Here is a 20,130-nt window from a genome sequence, read left to right on the forward strand (position 1 = left end):
AAAGCCACTCATCTGAGAGACACAGCCATCACCAGCACAGAGAGATTTGTTTTAAATGCTCTTTAGAGTCATCATTGGAATTCAGTTCCTACAAAACCTGCGACACTCTATCTAACAATTGTTGAGCTGTGCTTTTTTTTTTTTTTTTTTTTATGGGGAAAAATGTTTTGTTGTTTTCTCAGTGTGTGCTCAGTGGGTCTTCCCACGCACATTTCTGACCTTAATCAGATCTTGAAGGATAAAATACAGTAACAAGCCATATGTGAACATGAACTCATTGGGGACATGGATGTACTGCATTTTGTTCTTTTAATGGTGCAAGAAGTTCAACAAATTTTAAAAACATTAACTGGGTGCACAGGTTTGAGTTGTAATTTTTTTTTCTGTTCTACACTGGATCAGAATTGCACATTTAGGCACAAATGCATACATGCACCTAGTGGTATTTAGGTTAAGCTTCCGTTGTCCTTTCGGTCGCAAAGCCTATGATGATTCTTTCAGATTTTTGTGACGACGTTGCCTGTACGCACTTGGAGGTACAAAAATATCCTGTCAGAGGGTGGCGCCAAAAACAAAGCAGATGAAGAAAACACCTGATAATGTGGAGAAGACAAATAAGAAGAAGAAAAATAACAACAAATATTAAGCAAAACATTTACAAATAGTGAATAGTTTCATGTTTGAGGATTTGGAGAGCAAATTCCAGAAGCCTAATTTACCCAATCCAAACGATGTGTTTTTTGGATCATTTTCCCTTTGGAACAATCACTTCTATCCAAGGTTCAACCACCTTTCCCAAATTGCTACATCTTAGCAGAGTTTGCTAAGATGTTCAGAAAAACCCAGGAATTACCCAGGCTTAAGCTATGAACAGGAGCCTTCTGGACGATCACTATTACTGTTCACAATGAAGCAAGTTTAATTATTGGAGCACTGCATGATGTATAACAGAGTATGAAGGAGGAGAACTACCTCTATTTCCTTCTGTATTGAAACTTGGACAACTTTGTGTTTCCCTGTGGAAGAATCATCCCAAACATGCATCAAATCTGGATTTGGCATAGATAAAGCAGACTAAGATTAGGTTTCTTGAATGATCCTGGACCTTATCCTTATTAGAACATTTTAGACTAGGCCTTAAACTCAGGAAACCAACAAATGTAAAATAACTCAGAATTCTGCAACAAAAAATTGTGATTTATCCAGCTAAAATCATGCCAGCTTGTTGATAGCTACAAAATGTGTGTGGTAAGGTGTAGTTTTCTAAATGAGATTTGATTAAATATTTGTCGGGGTGTATGTATATATTTGAGCCTTTTTATATAATTTTGACCCTGTGTGGATTTGCTTACAGTTCTTAATTTTGAAAAGCATTGCACCCTAAAAAATCGCACAGTGAGTCATAGACATCTCTACCGAAAGCCAAAATGGAAATATCTGCCTAAAGTAATACTGTGCCGTGGACACACAAGTTGTAGGTGCACACAGTATCATCTTCAACACTAGGTGATATATGTAGAAAGAAGAGCCATTTGTCAAATATTCACTTTGATGTTTTTAGTGCAAACTATGCACTTTTGGGCAGGCATAATCAATCTGAGACAGTGATTAAAACCAGAGCTCAGTCTTGCTGAGAAGCTCTTATTTTTGATGGGTAAAAGCAATGACAGTACTGCAATTCAGACCTTTGTGTTTGGTGTGCATACCTGTATTTTTGCAACACAATGTTGCTGATTTAAGATAGAGCAATTGCATTGCAAGGAGCTCAGTCAGTGTGTGTGCATCAGTTAGTGTGTGTGTGTGTCGTGGGGGGAGTGTTTGTGTAAATGGGTTTATCCACCAGTCAATTTGGATTGCTTTTGCTTCTCTCAAGCTGTGGTCTATAAAAAACTGAATCGGTATCACGGTAGCTGATTTTGCCTTTGTCATTTGGAAAACTTCAACTTATGACAACGGAAAATTGAGTTAATATACGTATAGCTTGCCATTTTTATAAGCTACAAACCTTGCTTTGGGAAAGAATACATAATCCTATGATAGAGATATTATACATAAAGACAGATAAGCAGGTAGTGGTATTAAGTAATTTTAAACTATAATGTACAGTCTGCAGGATGGATCGTAGCTTTTTTTTGTTGCACATACAAAGAAGAGTCAGGAGAAACACTTGGTCACTACCTTGCAGGAATACGACTTTTGTCTAAGACACTATAAAGTGAGCTGGAGAAATGCAGTGGAAATAGGTTCAAAACTGCAACAGTTTCACCATGTGAATCAGGTATGTGAGAAATGTTGCTGTTTATGTAGTTTTCACCATCTTACCTTTTCTTATTGACTGTAATACATCCAGAATTCTTAGCAAGAAGGATGGTTATCAAAAAGTCTCAAGGACTGTCATAAATATTCAATCTGTTATTTCCCTTTGCTTCATTCATTTATTTGATTTGGCAGCAGCTGCTGGAGTTGGTACCTTTGCTTGCTGATTCGAGTTGTATGCCCCTATCAGCTGAACCCCCCTCAAAGCCCCCCCCCCCCTTTCCCCCCACACACACACACAAACTTCCTTCTTGTGACTGTGACACATTTAGAGTTCATTGAAGGAATACATAACGTTACTGGCAAGGCTGTCTGTGAAAGTAGGCCAAGGAATTCTGACACTACTGAGAGACTGTAGGATGCCTGCCATGATTCAATGGAATAATTCATCATAATATCCAAATCTTATTTTAGAGTGCGTCTCTACTTTGGCTGAAGCTTAACTTATGCATTAAAGTTGTCTCATCAATCAAATTATGGTTTTAAAATCTGTTTATGTTTCACTTTTTCTGTTAAGTATGAAAGGTACATCTAAACTGACATTGGCTGTCTATCAGAACTTTTATAGTCATCTTTTATTGAAATGATCTGGTGAACAACATTTATGAAAAACAAAAATTTGTTTGGTAGCATAGAGATTCAGAAGTTAAGGGTGTCTCTCCAAAAAACAATGAGACATGCACTCGATCAACAGATGCAAAGCATTTAAGCTCGATGGCGCATAAGCCGTTTGCCAGATGGCTCAGCTGATTAGAGAATGTATCCTTACAATGATGCACGATGATGCTTTTTGAAAATAATGTTCACCAGGTGCTGCTCCCTAAGCACTGCAGAAGAAAAGAAAGTTAAACAAAACCAAGGAGAGAGAGAAAACTGGAGATATAGAATGAGGGAGAGGGAGAGATAAATACAGTAAAAGAAAGGGCAAAATGGAGAGAGATGCGCATCCCGCTGGGTATATGTGGCAAAGAACATGCAGTGTCAAGGATGCTTTGTTTGGGATGAGAGAAGGGTGTAATCAAAGTTGCTCTAATGTTCTGCTGTATGGTGCTGTTCTACAGTGAAGATATACAAGATGCACAAGTGCACATCAGACAAAATGTATTGCAGACACTGCTCAGCCAGGGACAACCCACTGACAGACAGACTGAATGTGGCACGACATCCCTGTTGGATTCAAACACGGTTACACCACTGATGCAGAACCCTTTCATGGTGACAAACACCTGGAAACTAACGAGCTGTCTGACGTGCTGATCTTTCTTAATACTACCTGTCTTCTGTGGATTCTGGCCATGCAGTTTATAGAAACATTAATTCCAAAACAAGCAAGTGATGAGGACGAATATGGTAAAACGTTTATATTCTATAAAATATTAACTAACAGGCTTGTGACTACATATTCTAAAGATCTAATAATAGAGTGACACATCAAATCAGATCTGAATAAAACAGCAGGCTAGATGAACACATGCGAGTTGACCTTCAGCTTTCAGTGCATTTCACTCTGTAAAGATCAGTCTGTTTTGATTCCTTTCCTTAAAGGCGCACTATGTAAACCTGTGATAACAAGCAATGAATACATAACTGAAATCAATGAACAGTTAGGACAAGTCCCACTGGCCTACAATGCTAATTTATCAAAGAAGGATAGTGAGACACTGACTCATTTAGAATAACTAAAAGAATATTGCCTCTGTCTACACTGAAAAAAGATTACTCACCAAAGCAAGCCGAATGTTTGAAGTGGCTACAACAGCACGACAGTCCAACCTATTTTTTTATTAATTCAGCTCATAATTTATTGACCACTTTATAGACCCTATATATAAACATCAAATTTGCATCCTCTTATGGTCACACAATCATTAAGCATAGAAAAAGAAAAACTAAAACAACTGATGGAGTTAAAGCAAACATAACTTACTCTATCATTAGCAGTAAAACAGTGTCCAGAAATGCATTTCATTTCTTCAAGTCACACTAATTTTCAAATACACCAACATACAATGTTGCAAGATAAAAATGGTTAGACTTTAGCTTAATGTTCAAAAAAATTATTAAATGTATCCATCCCTGAAACTCCAACCAGTTTGGCTAAGGCTGCTTTGCTGTTTGACTTTTGCTTAGACCATCTGATACCATGGCTAACATCAAGAACTCAATACTTGGTTCCCTTGGAAAATTCAGATTATGTATGAGATCATCATGTGTTTTCCGTATTACAGTTTCTGTGCTGCGACACTTTTCTGATTTAGGTGTCCTTTATGTCAATATTAAAACATAAATGTTTCTTCTTCATAATGAACGTGGGTTTAGTATCTCCAGGCCAGCAGTAACAACCCCAATTTTACATCTACACTTTGTTCATTAAAGATTAGATTAATTGTATCTTCAAGGGTAAAGACATCATCTCCAGGATATTGAACATCACCAAAAGGTTATTGGCCTTGTCCTTCTCTGTGCATGTCCTTTTTACAAACAGAATCACAGCTCCTTCCTTACTCAGATCAAAGCAAAACTTTTACCTGCAGCTTCAGAAGCTGGCCTGCTCAGGGATCTGAAACGTCTGGCACATTGCTGTGGTCAGTGCACTGCATGCATAATGGCCTCAGACGGAGAGCAGACAAAGCTAAAGAAAGTAAAGTCCTCAACATGTTTTTTCATATCTCTGTGCACAATTCAGTGATATCCTTGATAATACACACGTTTCCAACACTGTTTGGGGGAGCTATGCCACATCAATGACCAGGCTTCAAAGCATGTTTCATTGTTTTTCTCTCTCTGTTCCTGGATTGAGTCCCTGCGAGTCCCTGCGAGTGCCTGCGAAACGGTTGCAGGGACTCGCTATGCATTTGCGACTATCATTTAAATGGGAGTTTTATAATCAATGCAATGCTGGCACATTGGGTCAATACAACCAAAAAATTCTAAGCTTTTCAAAGGCTTTCGTACAGGAAGGTTAAGGACTTCCACATGACAGAATTTAGGTTCTGCATCTTTTGATCATGAGCAAGTAAAACCATGGATTAATAGATATTGTATTGAGGGTTTCTACCTTTCATGAAGATAGTTGATTGGTGAAGTTTTTCAAAGGCTATCAATAAATAAATCAATGATACAGTCTGAATGAGGATTAGCTTGAGAGGATGCAGTCGAAACTAAAAAATAGTAGTCTTTCTGAGATAATGTGAGACACCAGCCAGTAATTGGAAACCATTATCTAAAACAGTGCTACAGTACTTCTGTTTAGTCTGCGTGGACGGAAGGGAAATACTGATAGCTTTGCAGGATGTTTTTTTGCTTACTGAAATGTTTATTTCATGTTTGAGCTTTCAACGTTTGTGCTTTATTACTGTCTAAAACTATTGATTACTGTCTAAAACAGTATGATGCTGCTAGTTAGACCTGTCAACATCAGGATTTTATTTTGTTCCTAATACTGGTCACTTTAGTTGTTTAGAGTATGTATGTGCATATACCAACTCTCAGTTCAATACTTAATCAAAAGCAGTGCGATGTATATACAGTAAAATACCATTTTATGTTTAATCAGATTTACATGTACCTATCTGACTCACCTAATGCATTCTGGACACCGCTGTATCTGTTTTTCTGGATATCAACAGATGCTGATTATGTTTTCATGCAGATCAGTTTGCTGAAGTCTTAAGCTAATGCTAGCATGTTTATTCTCTCTTTTGATATGACTTTTTGATCATTTACCACGTAGGGTTTCATTTAATTGTGAGAAGGTAAAACTTAAAGAAAATGTTCTCCTGCTCCATAAACTTTGGTTTAAATGTTATCAATGTTTTTTACTGGTGCTTTAGCAACTAATCTCTACACCAACAGTTGCTGTGTGGGACACATGACATGGACAGACAAGAAGTAAACATCAGTATGAAGGGTGAAAAACAAATTGTTAGGAGAAACCTAGCTGAACAAAATAATTGGAATGCCCCGTAATATTTGTTTGCAAATCATGCACACAAAAACCTATCAAGTAAAAATAATGGACTGTTCAAATTTAGTTTTTACTTCTTCTTATTCAGTCTATTGATTATGCTCATGCATATGGTTTGTCAAATGAAAAAGACAAGCCATTGGCCAGTGGAAAACATCTTTAACACGGTTGATAAATAAGAAAGAACTAGAGTGGGGTCACCATGTCAGCAACATAATTTAAAGGTATGATTCATATAAGAGAAATGCACATCACTGATTATTGTCCCAAGGCAGACGCGTAAGACCTGTCAGTAGCACATGTAAAAGGCAGCACTATTAAAATCATGCATCACAAACAACTGAACATACTATGTCTTAATAAAAGTAGGATTTCAATTGTGACAGGTATGTGCATTTAAAGATGTGTTGCATTACATACAAGATGATAGAGAAACATATTACTTATTTAAAGCCCAGGGTTTAGCGTTGCATGGTTTTTATTGGTATGCAAGCTGGTCTTTGAAAAAGCTCTTCCTCCCATACTCAGATTTATTATTCACAGCAGAAAGACATTTTCTCCTTGACTGTAAATGCATCACATTTTAAATCAGTTAGATGAAAGCATCTGTTTTGAGTGCTTATTACTTGCTCCAGCAAAAGACAGTCCTTGTGCTGGTAATGACTGCACTCTCCAGCACGGGTATGGCATTCCTCGATGATTTGAATGTATAATTAGCATAATAAATACCTCTGACATATTCGAAGACTTGCTCCATGAGGCAATCACTGCAGAGAGCAAATCAACAGTTTCCCTTCCTCAGAAGAATCGACAGTAATGTGGATGTCATTTTGTATTCATGGCATAAATAAATGCATGTGACATACACTTATCCATACTGTTTTGCAGTGTGGACTCCCTTAGAGCGAGGAAAGTATTCTTAGTAAAGCTCCAGCTCTATAGGACATATAATCTGCTTCCCCATAGCCTTGTATTTAACCATGCCCAACTGGGGAACAACATGTCATTATTACGGACCGATACTCACTGCACAAGCTGACAGCCGCATGTAGATCTGCACTGTTGCATGTGCATTGTAAACTAGCTATGAATACAATTTTCCACTAAAGCAGAACTATATGTCTAGCCCAGCATACATTAAAATGTCTTATTTGCCATTTTAGGACAGTAGGAAATAATTTCTCATTTCATTGGAGGAGAGAATTTTGTAGGCTTTGCTCATGCTGGATATTGGAACATTGTAACACATAAATGGTCCCTCCATGAAAGATTTCTTTGTTTGGCTACAAGATGGCGAGGCTGTACTGTATCCCTTTACCGCTACGCTGAAACTGTCATATGTAAGGTGTCAACAGTGTCCGCTACAGTGCTTTGCAATAATATTATAATCTCTTGATCTTCTCCACATTTTATTAGGTTACAGACACAATATTTTATAAGGGTTTCATCTTGTGGTGATCAAAGTTTGTCCTCACTTGTTTAGTTTAGAGCAGAAGTATAAATCTTTATGTTTTACACAGTAGTCCAATAGTACAAATATTGCAATTCCATGGTGCCATGTAAACATATCCACATTTTAAAATGTAATATACAGAATTAAATAGATCTTTAGTTTGATTTCATCTAATGATAGAAGATGATGCATGGTTTGCATTTGTATTTTAATTATTTTTACAAAAACATGAAGTCTCTCAAACTGTATATTGTATTCAACCAACCTCTCCAAAAAAAAAATCCAATCTAACCACCTGCCTCAGAGATGTGTTAGAGAAAATTAGTGATCATACAACATCATGAAAAACAAGGAACACACGAGACAGAACAGGGATGAAGTTGTGCAGTAGTTTAAAACAGGGTTAGGTTATAAAATTAACATCGAGAGTTTTGAGAACATCACAGAGCACTACGCAGTTCATAATTTGGAAAATTGTAAGCCTATTGTATAACTACTAATGTATCAAGAGAGGGCTGCTTACCTAAACTGGCAGGATCAGCAGGGAGGGGATCAGAGAATCAGTCAAGAGGGCCATGGTAACTCTGGAGGGACTGCAGAAATCCAAAGCTCAGGTGGTAGAAAATGAATGGAAAAACAATTAGTTGGGCACTTCACAAATCTGGCTTTAGAGGAAGAGTGGAAGGACGAAAGCCTTCTGAAAGAAACCCAAAAGAAGTCCCATTTACAGTTTGGCACAAGCCATGTTGGAGACACTGTCAGAGTTTGCGGTTGTTCGGGACCAAAGCGGCAACAGGACATCAGCAAGAGCATGGTGGATGGATTTAATTTAATGCACAGAATGATGAACTTACAGACATAAACACAAGAATCATGGAGACAGCAACAACAACAACAATAACAGCAGATGACTCGACAATGAAGGGACAGAAAACAGGAACTTAAATACAACTATAGTGAAAAAAATATGAAAAAGATGTGGGTGCAATGAACAAAACATGAACAGGTGCAGATTATGGTAGATACAGCAAAGATGTGAAAGAAGGTGCACTAGTCAGATCAGATCAATTTGGAAAATTGACTTTTGACAAAATTCAAACTGAAAGACTCACCTCCACCCCCGGCCATCCTATGACTCCACCGTGTGTCTCTCGTACATCCAATCAGTGTCAGATCCGCATGTGTCTTCAATGAATCATCCGCTGAGGCTTCGCTTTTAAGGACCGCCAATCATGGATTCCCCGCTCTTCAGCTGAGCTTCAACCCTCCTCCGTCCCACCTCCACCATCTCCCTTCCACACTCCTCCCGGCTCCCTTACCCACTTAGGCCTTCACTTCACCACCAGATCCCTAGGGGGAAAGACTTATCCAATTCTAAGCCTAAAACGTTAATTCAAGCTCATGTCATTCTCAGCATTCATGTCTTCCTCCGGGGTCCGAGCGCCAAAGATATTAACTTTTATCAATAAACTTCTTCTAATCGCCATCTTGTTTCTTATTGTGAGTCTTTTCAGGTTAAAATTTCAGTAAAATGCCAAGCATAATGTGTGGTAGAAACCAAACTGGTCTGATGTTGCCATGGTGTGGTGATGCTTTTCTTCAGCAGGGATAGGGAAGATGGTCAAAACAGGTGGGAAGATGGATGGATCTAAACATTTGGAAATCCTGGAAGAAAATTACAGAAGATCAAATGGGCAAGAATTTCTGGGGTCTAAAATGTGTAAAGCTGGCACAGAAATACCCCAAAATGTAGTCCTACTATAAATTACCTGGGAGGGTGCTGAAAATAAAAATACTTTCCTTATATTTCACAATCATCTGCTAATTTATGTTGGTCTATCACATAAAATCCCAATAACGTTCAAGCAGTATAAATACTTTTCCAGGACACTACTAGTTCCTTCCACTGTCACCACTGGTGAGCATATAAACGTGTGCTCTCCAAAAACACTGCTAAGCTTTGGAAAATGAATTTGCTTGATGATGGAGAGGATGCATTATCTGGTGGTACAGTAGAGTGTGTGTGGCCCGGGCAGACTATAGCTGCCTCCAGCTCTCAAAGTAGGAGCGGCAGTCTCCTGGGTCCTGATAGGAGAATGGGCTGAAGCTGTGGTCTAATTCATCACAGCTTCGCAGGAAACAAGTAATCGTGGGGAGGATTCTAAAAAAAGAAGAAAAAAATAGAGGAAACATTAGCAAAAGATACAACAAGTCTCACTGGGCCAAGAAACTTCCCCTGGTCACCAGTGTTGTTGACTGTCATCATCCTTCTGGCTTCAATGTTGAGACAGATGTGGTATGAGAGAAGACAAAAGAGCATAAAAAAGAAGAGTCAGAAGTAGAGAATAATAAAGGTAACCCTACACACTTTCTTTACCGGCACCTCAGATATTTTCACTTCCATTTCAGCATAAACTATCTATGTGGCTGTGATTGTTTAGCTGCCCTGAACTGCCACTCACAGCGGGGTCTTCACTGAGGTACCAGTTTGTGGGGATATGAAATGTTGCTCAATGGTTTCGGTGACAACCTAGGTAGTCTGTCCAATCAGGGTGTGAGGGCTTCCAAATTGAGAAGTGGTCCTCCAGGGAGCTGTTTCTCTGCTGACTCGAAATGCTTCACCATGAAGAACATCCTTTATAGACGGGCCAACACAAAGTGAGATTCTCCTCCGAATGGGTACTTTGACATTTCCCGGCATAATTGGAAGCACTTTCTTAACCGAGGGGTTCTTTTAAAAATGCAATGAACAGCAGAGAACAGGATGCCTGCATTTTGATTCCACTCATGAACCTCTCTGCAGCAGCCTGTCAGGCTTGTACCATATATGTTATGACCCACCCATTTGTCAAACTGCCAACTTTTTTATTGTATTTCATTTCGTAGGTATAAAAGTAAGAGACATATTTGAGTATAAACTACCTGCTCATTGAAGCAAATCTCCTTCTGTAATCTGCTTCTATCTACACCACAGCTTTTTCCTTTTTTTCCCCCTCTTTTTTGCTTTTTTGTTTTGCTCTGAAGTTGCATAGTGGTTTCATCATCTTGAGCAATAGGAGCTAGCGGGGTATCGCACAAACACAACAGACAGGCTCATTTTTCACAGGTTGACTTCCAAGCTATTCTGCAGGATGTGTCACGACAAACGGCGGATATGTGACAGACTCACATCGCACCCGTGTCCTTGCATTAGAACGAGGAGGCAGTATATCATGTGTGTGTGTGTGTGTGTGTGTGTGTGTGTGTGTGTGTGTGTGTGTGTGTGTGTGTGTGTGTGTGTGTGTGTGTGTGTGTTTGTTTTGTTTGTGACTATGTGTACATCTGCATTGGAGCCAATGTTTTTTTAGTAGCAAATAAGTCCATAGGGATGGTTTGCTCCTCATGCAGTAATGATGAACCTTATTCCCAACAGGCCTCAGCTCTCCGCCAGCGAACATCACCACCTCCGCCGTGCCCAGCATCGTCACACCCATCGTCAACGGATTCACCGGCATCCCTCATCAGCCCAACGGGCACCCCGCCGTGGAAACAGTGTACACCAACGGCCTGCCGCCCTACTCCACCCAGAGTCCCACCGCCGCCGACACCCTGCAGCAAGCCTTCACTGGCGTACAGCAATACACAGGTGAGAGGATACACAGGAGGCTTCCGTTGCTGCTTGATCTCACCTGCTCATAAATGCCAAACATGTAGTAGCTACCAGACAATTACCACAGGGTGTTTACAGTGCATCAGAACACAACATCAGAGCGCCTTTGATTGGGCACGTTATGCCTGTATGATCGACCTTAAGCATCCTTGACATCATTCTCTGCAGGATCCCCTCGTTTTTACATCACTCTATCTTTCTCTGCACCTTTCTGCAGCAATCTACCCAGCCACCACGCTGACTCCCATCGGCCAAACACTGCCCCAGCCGCCGCAGGTCATCCAGCAGCAGCAGCAGAGAGAAGGTGAGGGTGAGAGAACGTTATTACTTTCACACTTCACACAACCCATCCTCCTGTAATGGATATAAAAAGCAGAGATGAGCATGAGAGACCAATATTGCTTTTACAGTGTACACATCTCAATTCTGTGGAATGGGTAAATAGAGTGGAAAGGTTGAGGAAACAATATTACATTTCACACCTAATCTGAGGTAACTTATACATTATATACACCATAAAGATACAGTATAGATAGATAGAGAGTAGAGATAATGCGTCTGTATTAAATTTTCCGTTTTTATGATCAACATAGTCATGTTTTTTTTTTTATAAGTAACAATAAAATCCATTGTAATAAACCTTTCAGAAGCATGATGTTGCAGCCAAGGGGGACAAGAGTTATGAAAATGTAGAAGCAGGAAGACTAAGGCAGCTTTCATGGAAATATTTAAAATGGATCATGGTGATTCTTTTGTTCATACCTGCTGCATAACTGTAAAAAGAGGAAGAAAGAAAAACAGCATCTGATGGAAATTCTGCAGATATCGCTAACGGGAATCAATATAATAAGTTTGTCAGTAAAGTATGTTTGCATGGTTTTAAAAAAGGGTTCTGACATAGGAAAAGTATGAAAAATATTAAAATTTGATTCTAAGTATAGTGTTTCCTAAGTATAGAAAAAAACAATAAGGGGAACTATGACAACGATTTACTATAAATACATAGTCTAGTTCTGTATACAACATTAGCTTTTTTGAGTCTGGATATAAATCAAATTTCCACATGGAAAATGTGTAGGAACCCAGTTTATAAGTAATGGGTTGACATATTAAGAGACATGTTCTAAGTTTGAAGTACATTCTTAATTATTTGTAAATGAGGCTGTTGAGTTACCATTTGAGTAGCAAAAAATGGAGGAAAAGTGCAGGTACCAGTTGTGAATGAAATGTTGAAAACCACTAAAGACCAGTTAAATAGATAATTGTGTCTCTCTAGTTATCTTGTTGTATGATTAAATAAGGCTGTAGAAAGGGAATTGACAAATTGATGTGTTTTTCCTTTTGTATGTTCAGGCCCAGAGGGATGTAATCTCTTCATCTACCACCTGCCACAGGAGTTTGGAGACAATGAACTCATGCAGATGTTTTTGCCCTTTGGTACAGTCATTTCTTCTAAGGTCTTCATGGACCGGGCAACCAACCAGAGCAAGTGCTTTGGTGAGTTACAAACTGCATGTAAAGATCCAATCACACTTATTGGCACCCCTTGAAAATATATAGTATGTAAAAAAATCTGTTAGTGCAGTAGCGTAAGCTCACACTGAAAAATCCAACCTTAAATTTTAGTACATTTATTCAGTAAGGAGAAAAAAAAAACCATGTTACAAAATAACAATAGCAACAATAGGTACTGCTGCTGGTCTGTCAGCATGCGAGGGGTAAAGTCACTAATCTACAAGTGTATAAAGGGAATAGACCCAACCCAACCTCAGTTGAAGTCAATCAAACGTTTGATTTTGTGAGCAGAATCTGAGCAGTCAGATAATGTGAATTGATTACTGACCCAACTGCACGTGTTGTCAATAACCAGTAAAAAAGAGTGAGTTTCTGGATGTTATTCTCTGAGTAAATGACTGTGCAGACTGCAGAAATAGCAAGTTTATTGTCATCCATTTTTGTCTACTTCTTCCTCGTCCTCTGATTGTTCTTAAGGTTTTTTTTGCAGGTAGTAAACAGCAGAGTTTAATACTATGACCTGCTGGCATGTTTAATGATATCTTCATCCTTTTAAACTATTGCCTATGCTAAGCTGTGTGTGAGGGTTTGATGTGATCAGGTGGCTTTAGTTGGTTTGAAAAACCAAGGAGTCTGAGATCCTTTATCACATTGCTGAAACCAACCTGTTGTGTGTACTCCAAGGTCAAAGCAAATATGTGCATCTTGAAATCAAACCATGTCTCCATAACAACTTTAAAAAGCCCAACACATGCCAACCAGCTGTTTGGGAGTTTTCCTGAAAAAAGCATTTTCCATCCTGCAATCACAACCTTAAACATGTGGAGTTTTCTAAACTTGGAAGTAACTGGAACAATTTGTTTTGATCAGATGGAATAAAGATGGGAGAAATCTTCAACAAACACTCCAAGTTGGTTTGATCTCAAACAAAGGATAAATGTGTGAAAAAGCACCTCATACCTATCGATAAGCGTGGTGGAGTATCTGTGATGCTGTGGGCCTGTTTCTCTTCCAAAAGTCCTGGGAGTCTTGTTAAAGTGCATGGCATCATCAACTCTTTAAGATCTGAGAACCTTTTAATTACAAAAATCTCTTGGACTCTCCTGTCCAGGGTGTACCCCGCCTCTCGCTCATAGACTGCCGGAGATAGGCACCAGCTTCCCTGTGACCCACTATGGAATAAGCGGTAGAAAATGACTGACTGACTGACTCTTGGACTCTGCAAGTAAACTGAAAATGGATTAGCATTCCAGCAGGAAAACAATCCAAAATATATGAAGATGTAAATATTTTACCAGATACCATATCAACCTTTTATCCCTGGCCATGTCAGTTTCCAAAGTTCTTTTGACAACCTATGGGATGAGTCTAGAAGAAGGCTAATGTGTCAACATGTTTTTTTGCTGAGCTAAATATTGATAAGCATTGTCTTTTTATCATAGTTTTCAGACCGCTTACTGAATAACTAGTTTGAAAATATGTTTTAACATTTAAAACATTTGTTTCCATAACTGTTTTTGTATGGCTCTGACAGCATTTGACAACCTACAGACTGTGAGGATTGCTCTTAACCCAAACAGACTGACTTGAATTTGCATCTTGATGACTGTTTGCATTTTGGTATGAGCACTGAGGAAAAGATGTTCTACATTGTTTCCAAACTTGCCTTGATGCAGTCGATCAGACTTGATGTCCTTGTTTCATTTTGGCAGATGCCTGACTCTGCTTCACCATTCTGTAACCCCTTATTTCTGGACATTTTCAACTGCTGAGGCTGAATCACACATCTCCGCTCTTCAAGTTTCCATTTAGCTCCAGCAGATGTGCAGACTAACTTAACCTCACAGGTACCAACGAGCTCGACAGTGACGTTCAGGGGAGGACCTTTGTAAAGCACCGAATTGTTTTTACCTAAAAGGAACCTCAAAACCCTGAGAAAAAAGTATCGCTGTGTCTGAATGCTGTTGTTTGAGTAGTAGGCCTAGAAACAGATACTCATGAAAGAAGATCTGTTTGAAGTATTGAGTAGTACACAAGACAATTACAACATTATATTGAGCCTGGGTAAGAAGGCAGCACTGTGGTATAATTAATCTAGAAACGAGCAAGAAAGGTTACACTTAGACTGATGGGGCGCGAAACGGTGAGATACCAACAGAAAATGTGTAATTTGTGACAATACTATGTAGAGGGGAGTCTCTGCCTGCTTCAGCTCTCTTTCCATCAGCCTAAATGTGTTTAGCTGGTGGTGGGTCAGAAAGTCACCTCCTTTTACTGCCTCTGTATTTTCTTCAGACTTTCATGCTGGCCTCACAGTCTCTGCTGAGCTTTCACCCCTAATGGGCCAAACCAGATCCAGGAAGGCCAGCCACAGTCTCTCCCAGGTGGCTGTGGACGCGCCAAGGCCCCTGTTGTTTTTTTCACAGGTCATTAACTGTACCTAATGGCACCGCAGACACAAGGGAGCACATCAAGTGGAGACACACTCCACTGCAGTTTCTGGTCACTCAAGGACCAGAAACTCTCAAGGTTTACTTTTTCTACATGATGGAGACAGGATGTTCAGCATAGGTTTGAGGAGGGGTGTGTTTTGGAGGAAAATGCACTTACGGGCTGGCATCTGCCTTGAACTTGTCAGTTTATTTTTGCTTAGATTGAACTTTCATCTTACAATGACATGCTAATTCATTTTTAGTCAATTTTAAATGCATTTATTTGTAAAAGTCATACCTTTGGATCTTTAACATATTTTATTGGGATTTCATGTAATTGGCAAAAAGGAAGTGGTGATTATTTCTGAAGTGTAATAGAAATGATAAATCGTTTTCAAATGTTTTTACACATAAAAGGTATATGGGGGCACAACGGTGGCGCAGGAGATAGAGTAAAAACCCATGTGCCGAGGCTACCAGAGGGTTTGAGTCCCGGCCTGTTTCCCTATGCGGCATGTCTCCCACTCTCTCTCTTCATCCCATTTCCTGTTGGTCAAATTACATAATAAATGTCACTAGTGCCACAAAATAAATAAAAAAAATAAGTGTGTGTACATTTGTATTGAGCCCCATTTCGATATTTTGTATCAACAACTTTTTGGTGCAATTACAGTGAGTATTACCCAACCAGCTTTGCTCAAAAGACAGACAACTTTTGACATTCTTCTTTCCAAAATAGCTAAAGCTTTGTCACCAGTTTCACAATTGGAATTAGGTCTGGACTTTGACTGGACCATTTTAATAAACGAGTATGCTGTGATCTTTGTAGTTCTGGTTGTATGTTTTTGGTTGTTTTCATGCTGGAAGGTGAACCTCTGTCCCAGTCTCAAGTCTTACAGCTTCTAACAGACTTTCTTCCAGGATTGCCCTCTTCCATCCATCTTCCCATCAAACAGGATTCTTGTCTCTCCTCAAATAAAGCATCCTCGCACCATGACGCTGTAACTGCCATGTTTCACAATAGGGATGTTGTTCTCTGGGTGACATGCAGTTTTAGTTTTCTGCCATCAATATCATCTTGTGCCTTAGCCAAAATGTAGTTTTTTTGTTCTCATCTGGCTACAGCACCCTTTTTCACATATTTTCTTTGCCCCTACAATGGCTTGTAGGAAAAAGTAAACATTGCTTCTTAGGCTTTCGTTCAGCAGAAGCTCCCTACGACTCTTCTACCACTGCTCCATAAAGGAAGGATTAGAAAAGGCCGGACAATTAGTTTTGAGGGATTTTGTTTCGGGGAATCTGACTAAAGAGGGTTCCATACAAATTCAGATTTTTATTTGTAAATAACCTTCGAAAACATTTATGCATTACTTAGTGATCTATCATGTAAAATTCCAGTTACAAGCACTGACATTTGTGGCTGTAAATTGATTAAATGTGAAGAAATATGAAGTACCCAATAAGTCCAGTAAGTTCAAAGCATCAAACCTGGTCTGTAATGTTAAGAACGTTTAAAAACCCTTTAAAGCTGGTCATTACTTTTTTTTAAACTACTTTACATGGCAGAATCAGTTATCTATATTTTTTTTCTTTCATTGTTTACTTGAGATCTCTAAAATAGGCTGTTGCTTTTTATTTACTGCAAAATTCCGGTCAGAAACCACAGAGCAACTTATTATTACATATCCTCTGGACAAAGGAGAGTGATGCGTGTTGACAGCAACATCTCCCAACATGTCTCAACCGCTCTTTCTTTCATAAACTTACATTTTTGGCATAAAGCGTATTTTGGGCATCATCCTGACCCTTTCGTCTTGTAAATTTAACAAATTTGATCTGTTTCCTAACAGGTTTTGTCAGCTTTGACAACCCTGCCAGTGCACAGGCAGCTATTCAGGCCATGAACGGCTTTCAAATCGGGATGAAGAGGTTGAAAGTCCAGCTAAAGAGACCGAAGGATGCCAGCCGCCCTTACTGACACAGCCTACCTTCAGTATTCACTGCAGCAGCACAGGTGAGCCCTGAAAATGGTTTAGATGGTTTCACTGGTTAAATATTAAAGTTTCTGTGTCAGCTTCAGATTTAACTTGGGTTCAAACTGTGTGGCTTCAGTTTTCCAGCTTTAAAATGTTGCTGGCTCCTTTGGAAAAGTGATGATTGGTTTCTGTACATATTTGATAAAACAGTATATGATATAACCAAATGATATCCAAAAGTATTAAAGTAATAAGTTAACATTTTAGGCAACCCGTTTCTCCTATTTAATTTATTTGAACATTACTGGAGCATCATTTATAAGTCGTGCTAAATCCTGTTAAAATTATTATCAGCAAAAGCAAAATAATGCAAAATTCAAAGGTTCATGAATGCTGAAACCATTTCTGACCATCAACACCCACATGTACCTCTAAACAGTGGCCTAGCACTCTAAAATTGTAAATAATGTATGTCCAGAAAGAAGGGGAAGGTGATAAAGAAGAGAAGCAAAGTCCTTTCAGGTCCATTTCCTCAGTTTGTTGTGTAAATAAAAAATGGCATTTAAAAGGAGTTGTGAATGTCAAACAGAGGTCAGGAAAAGCATGAAAACTTTCTAAGAGAAACTGTGCTGGCTCATTGTTCTACTGTGCTACTAAAGTCTGAAAAAATCTGACTTTGCTTTGGGGAATCAGGACCAGAATTTTAAAGAGCCCCTACAGAAGCTATGTAGTATCTAAAGATATTTATTCTGGACTGATGAGTAAAAATAGAACTCACAGTCTAAATTGAGCACATCTATGTGTGCATAATGTTATTAGTGTAACAAATCCACAGTTGTCAAGCACAAGGGGGATCAGTCCTGCTTGAGGGCCATGTGCCAAAGCAAGGTGAAATATTTGAGTCACAGATGGGCCAAAGAAATATCCATGTGTTCCGTAAAGTGACCATAGGAATAGACTGAACCATAAGAGGCAAGCTTATTGCTCTAAGCAGCCTTCACTCTCCACAACACCTATAATTTTGCATATTAGAAAAGTGGAAAGAATATATGCAATTACGGCTACTAAAATGTGTGCCTGTTCTTCCTCACAACATAGCAAAATTTAGCCAATTAGATGGAGAGGATCGACAGCCATTTTGTTCAAGTTGTGCTACAAATTCTCCATTGGTCTGGACTTTGACTCGGCTGTTCTAAAACAAAAATACTTGTTTATCTAAACATTCTATTGTACATCTAGTTGTATTGTTGTTGTCTTGCTTAAAGGTAATTTTCTGTCCTCGTCTGAAGTCTTTTGCTGCCTCTAACAGGTTTCTTTCCTATCCCTGCTGATGAAAAACATCCCCACAGCATGACACTGCTTGAGTGTCACAAAATGTGAAAAAGTTCAAGGGGTACAAACACTTTGGCAGTTCATATTTCATTTTAATATTTATTTCTTTATATTTGGTAATAGCTTGAAAAAGTTGTGTTTGCAGGAAGGCCTGAGAATTTGTAGAATTAAGAACACTTTCAAGGAAAAAAAGTGGCATTATGCAAACATAGCAACAAAAACAAACTGTTAGTAGATGCAAAAGGGAGATTTTTAGAGCAGATTATACAAGATGACTAATACATGTCGCTTTTTAATTTTAGATCCAGAAAATATAAAACACAGAAATGCTCTTAATTAGAAGATTACAGTAATGCGTCCTTTTAACTTGAGGACATCTGGAGTTCGCCGTCATTCTGCAACAGACGTTTTGGCACATGGGTGCCGTGAATTTGTCACATCATTTTAAATCTTATTTGTATGTTCAGTAAATGTGGAATGTGCAGAAATATGAAGACTAAGTGATTGATTTTATTATGCAGCACATCAGTCATGTTAATTGTGGGAAAATCTGTCATCATTGTGATTGACAAAGACCGATTCGTATGCTGGCGTAGGTTTGCTCTCATCAGACCATTACACTGATATAATGGAGCCATACTTAAATATACAAAGTTTAAAGAAATGGATCTTTGGAATGACAGTTTAATGAGCAGTGAAATTTAAAATTGTTCTCTTCTTTTTTACTCTCTCTCTTTCTTTCTCCTGTTTTCCAGAGTTTAGAAGACACACTTGAAGATATCTGGGAGGAGGTCAGCTTTTTTTCTTTGAGAGTAAACATACGTTTTAAAAAAATCAACACGTGAGGACTTTTGGGAGACATATCAACACTCTTATCAACACACAAGGATACAGGTTAGAGCAGTAACAGGAGGTGTGGAAGAAGAAGGGAAAAAAAGGCGCTTCAACAGCGGACGTAACAGCAACAGATGGCACAGAAGATGGAAAAACTGGAAAAGAGACATGATGGGACTGAACAACAGAACATTTTCTTGTTAAGACTTGAATTGTTAAGTAAGCAACAAACAAAAAAGCAGCAACAACAAATAGATTTATATATACATATTATATACACACACACACATATATATATATATATATATATATATATATATATATATATATATATATATATATATATATATATATAGATAAATATATATATATATATATATATATATATATATATATATATATATATATATATATATATATATATATATAAAAACAAAAATATATATATATATATAAGGAACCAGGAGGCGCTTGTGGCTTTTACTGGACAAATGAGGGTTTAAACTTGAAGATAAAAAAAAACTGTGGGGTAAAGAAGCGATTCTATATGTCCACTGACAGACTTTCTTTCGCTTTCCCTCTTTCTCTTATTCTCTCACCGTCTCTCAGCAAGCGCAGAACTATGACTCTTGGAGGTCACTGAGGTTTCCAATAGC

General features: G+C 38.5%; 1 protein-coding gene across 1 annotated transcript in view; it reads left to right on the forward strand.

The window, feature by feature from the left end:
- The window catches only part of celf5a (cugbp, Elav-like family member 5a), a 320,729-nt gene extending 300,962 nt beyond the window's left edge, over positions 1-19,767 (forward strand). The window contains exons 8-12 of the mRNA XM_047375115.1: positions 11,149-11,361; positions 11,603-11,689; positions 12,739-12,882; positions 17,183-17,346; positions 19,396-19,767. Of these exons, the coding sequence (XP_047231071.1) occupies positions 11,149-11,361; positions 11,603-11,689; positions 12,739-12,882; positions 17,183-17,310 (572 nt within the window). The 3' untranslated portion in view covers positions 17,311-17,346; positions 19,396-19,767. The remainder of the gene's footprint in view (positions 1-11,148; positions 11,362-11,602; positions 11,690-12,738; positions 12,883-17,182; positions 17,347-19,395) is intronic.
- Positions 19,768-20,130: the final 363 nt, after the last annotated feature.

Source organism: Girardinichthys multiradiatus, chromosome 9 (assembly GCF_021462225.1).
Source record: "Girardinichthys multiradiatus isolate DD_20200921_A chromosome 9, DD_fGirMul_XY1, whole genome shotgun sequence".
Classification (NCBI taxonomy): domain Eukaryota; kingdom Metazoa; phylum Chordata; class Actinopteri; order Cyprinodontiformes; family Goodeidae; genus Girardinichthys; species Girardinichthys multiradiatus.